Genomic DNA, 2,574 nt, shown 5'->3' on the forward strand with positions numbered 1-2,574 from the left:
AAAAAAAAGATTTGCTGGTAGTCAGTGGCTCATACCTGTAATCCTAGCTACTCAGAGACTGAGATCTGAGGATCATGGTTTGAAGCCAGCCTGGGCAGGAAAGTGTGAGACACTTATCTCTAATAAAAACTACCCCCCCCCAAAAAAGCTAGAACTGGAGCTCAAGTGGTAGAGCATTAGCTTTGACCAAAAGAATCTCAGCGACAGCTCCCAGGCCCTGAGTTCAAGCTCCAGGACCAGCAGACACACAAAAAGATTATTTGCAAACCCCAGCTATTAAATGTCAACTGTTAGTTGTTAGTAATGGATAGGAAAGATTGCAGGCAAAAAAGAAAAAGTTCAAGGAGCATCTTGCTTACAGAATCTTCCTCCTTAAACTCTCCTTCAATTACAAAAAAACACCTGAATGTTTCTGTCCCCTTATGTTACTTGACATTTTTTTCTCTCCTCTTCTCATTTCATCCCATAATAGCTTACGTGAAGCAGCAGAGAGTGCCAATTACTGCTACAGACATAAGAAAGGCAAAGATGGCTATTGAAGGTATGGAGTTCCTGATTAGATCACGCAGGTAATTCTTGATGTTCCAAACCCAAGATCTTTGTTTTCCTGCAAAAATAGCATAGACATTCTTTGAGGAGAGATCTTGTTATTATTGTTGGCCAGATAATATAACATGTACTATTCTCTTCTGCTGCCTCTGGGGTATTCAAAGGATATACATTATTTTAAGGGAATCTCCTTAGATAAATATCATTTTGCTTCCTCATAAGTCAAATAGAAAAAACAATTTCAGTTCTAGATATCTTCAGGACTGTTTTGAGTTTATGCAATACTTTATGAAAGAGAAGCATGAACTGATAATAAGAAAATCTCCAGTGACGTGTTATCCACCACATGTCTGCATATTCTTTAGGAAGATCAACAGAGTTAATGTCCCCAGAGCAGAGGAAGAAGGGGCCAGAACAACTGGGATAAGGACTTTGGGGGAAGTCTGCTAATCAAAGTAAGGCTGGATTGAGCCCCAAAGCTCAGGGACAATGCCCAGGCCCTGAGTTCAAGCCACAGGACTAGCACAAAAAAAGGATGGAAGTGCTGTCTTTCCTTTAGAAATGGTGAGGGAAGGGGGGGCTGGAAAAGTGGCTCAGTGGTAGTGCGCTTGCCTTGCATGCATGAGGCCCTGGGTTCGATTCCTCAGCACCATATAAGCAAAAAGAAAAAAGCCAGAAGTGGCACTGTGGCTCAAGTGGTAGAGCACTAGCCTTGAGCCTTGAGCTGAGGGACAGCGCCCAGGCCCAGAGTTCAAGCCCCACAACTGGACCCCCCCCCAAAAAAAAGAAAAGAAATGGTGAGGGAAGGAGAGGATACTGTGATTTGACCACAAGGGGAAACACAATGGTCTGTTCCAAGTGGAGTTCACCACTCACCAGCGCAGCACTTTCTGAGTCTCAGAACCAGAACACTCCAAAATGAGTCTGGTTCCGCAGATCAGGAGGTTTGTTTTAAATTTTGCCTCCTTCATGAAGTTTCCCCTTTCGCTTCCCCCAAACAAGCATTTATCAATTTGCATGGAAGTTTGGCATCTGTGGGTTTGTCTGCCCACCTGTGAACAAAGCCCTTGGTATTTACCAAGGTCTTTGTCTTTGTTGGTGCTTGTTGAACTCAACTGAAACAAATCAAACAAATCCAAGATTCTTAGGAACAGCTGAAAAATATGGAATAATTTTTTCTGACCTGAGAAATAAATCTTATGTCTTTCAAAGTCAGGAACATTCATCCTAATGGCAAGTATGCTCTTTGGGTGGGATTTTGATTCTGATTTTTCTTGATGTCCAGTATTAGACAGTGATGAAGAAGCTTCTATCTCTAATAAGAGTAAAGTCAGCATGCACAGAAGAAACACAATGCACAGATGTTTTTTAAGTTCCATGGATTCTGACTTCCAAGGAAACGTTTATGTTTAAATTTTTCCGCAGAACCTGCCTGAAAAGTTAAGAAAGTGATAGTTTAGTTTTCATTGCAAATCAAACACTGTAACTCCTCTCACCTGTTCTATACACAAGGATTTACAGAATCATATGGGTGTATCCTGAACACATCAAAATTTCACTACATTCTATCAGGCCAGGTACTTTAATATTATATTTCTTTAACTCAGTGGAAACTTTCTGCTGTACAGGCCAAAACTATCACATTTATTTATTTTTTACTAGTACTGGGGATTTGAACAACTCAGGGCTCGCTTTTGCTAGGCTGGTGAGATATCACTGAACCACGCCCCTTTTCACTGGTTAATTTTAGGAGTGAGTCTCACTTCATAACCAGGCCTGAGCTACTATCTGCCTACTTGAATATTCCTGTCATCATTGGCATGTCAGGCATGCACTATCACATCTAACTTCCCCTGTATGGAAATGGACTGCCATATACTCTTCTGCCTGGGCTGACTGGGCACTTCAATCCTCTCAATTTCAGCCTCCTAGGGGCTGGGAAGGTGGCTCAGTGGTAGAGCGCTTGCCTTGCATGCCTGAGGCCCTGGGTTCGATTCCTCAGCACCACATAAGCAAAAAGAAAAA

At 42.1% G+C, this 2,574-nt stretch overlaps 1 protein-coding gene across 1 annotated transcript; it reads right to left on the reverse strand.

Annotated features, from left to right (window-relative positions):
• Nucleotides 1-473: 473 nt before the first annotated feature.
• Nucleotides 474-1,928, reverse strand: Smim9 (small integral membrane protein 9). Its single transcript, XM_013037469.1, has 2 exons — nt 1,733-1,928; nt 474-607 (listed from the first exon to the last, which is right to left on the reverse strand). Exons 1-2 carry the CDS (start codon nt 1,926-1,928, stop codon nt 474-476), a joined length of 330 nt encoding a protein of 109 aa, XP_012892923.1.
• Between the last annotated feature and the right edge of the window lie 646 nt (nt 1,929-2,574).

This window comes from Dipodomys ordii, unplaced genomic scaffold (genome assembly GCF_000151885.1).
Source record: "Dipodomys ordii isolate 6190 unplaced genomic scaffold, Dord_2.0 Scaffold15107, whole genome shotgun sequence".
NCBI classification, from domain to species: Eukaryota; Metazoa; Chordata; class Mammalia; order Rodentia; family Heteromyidae; genus Dipodomys; species Dipodomys ordii.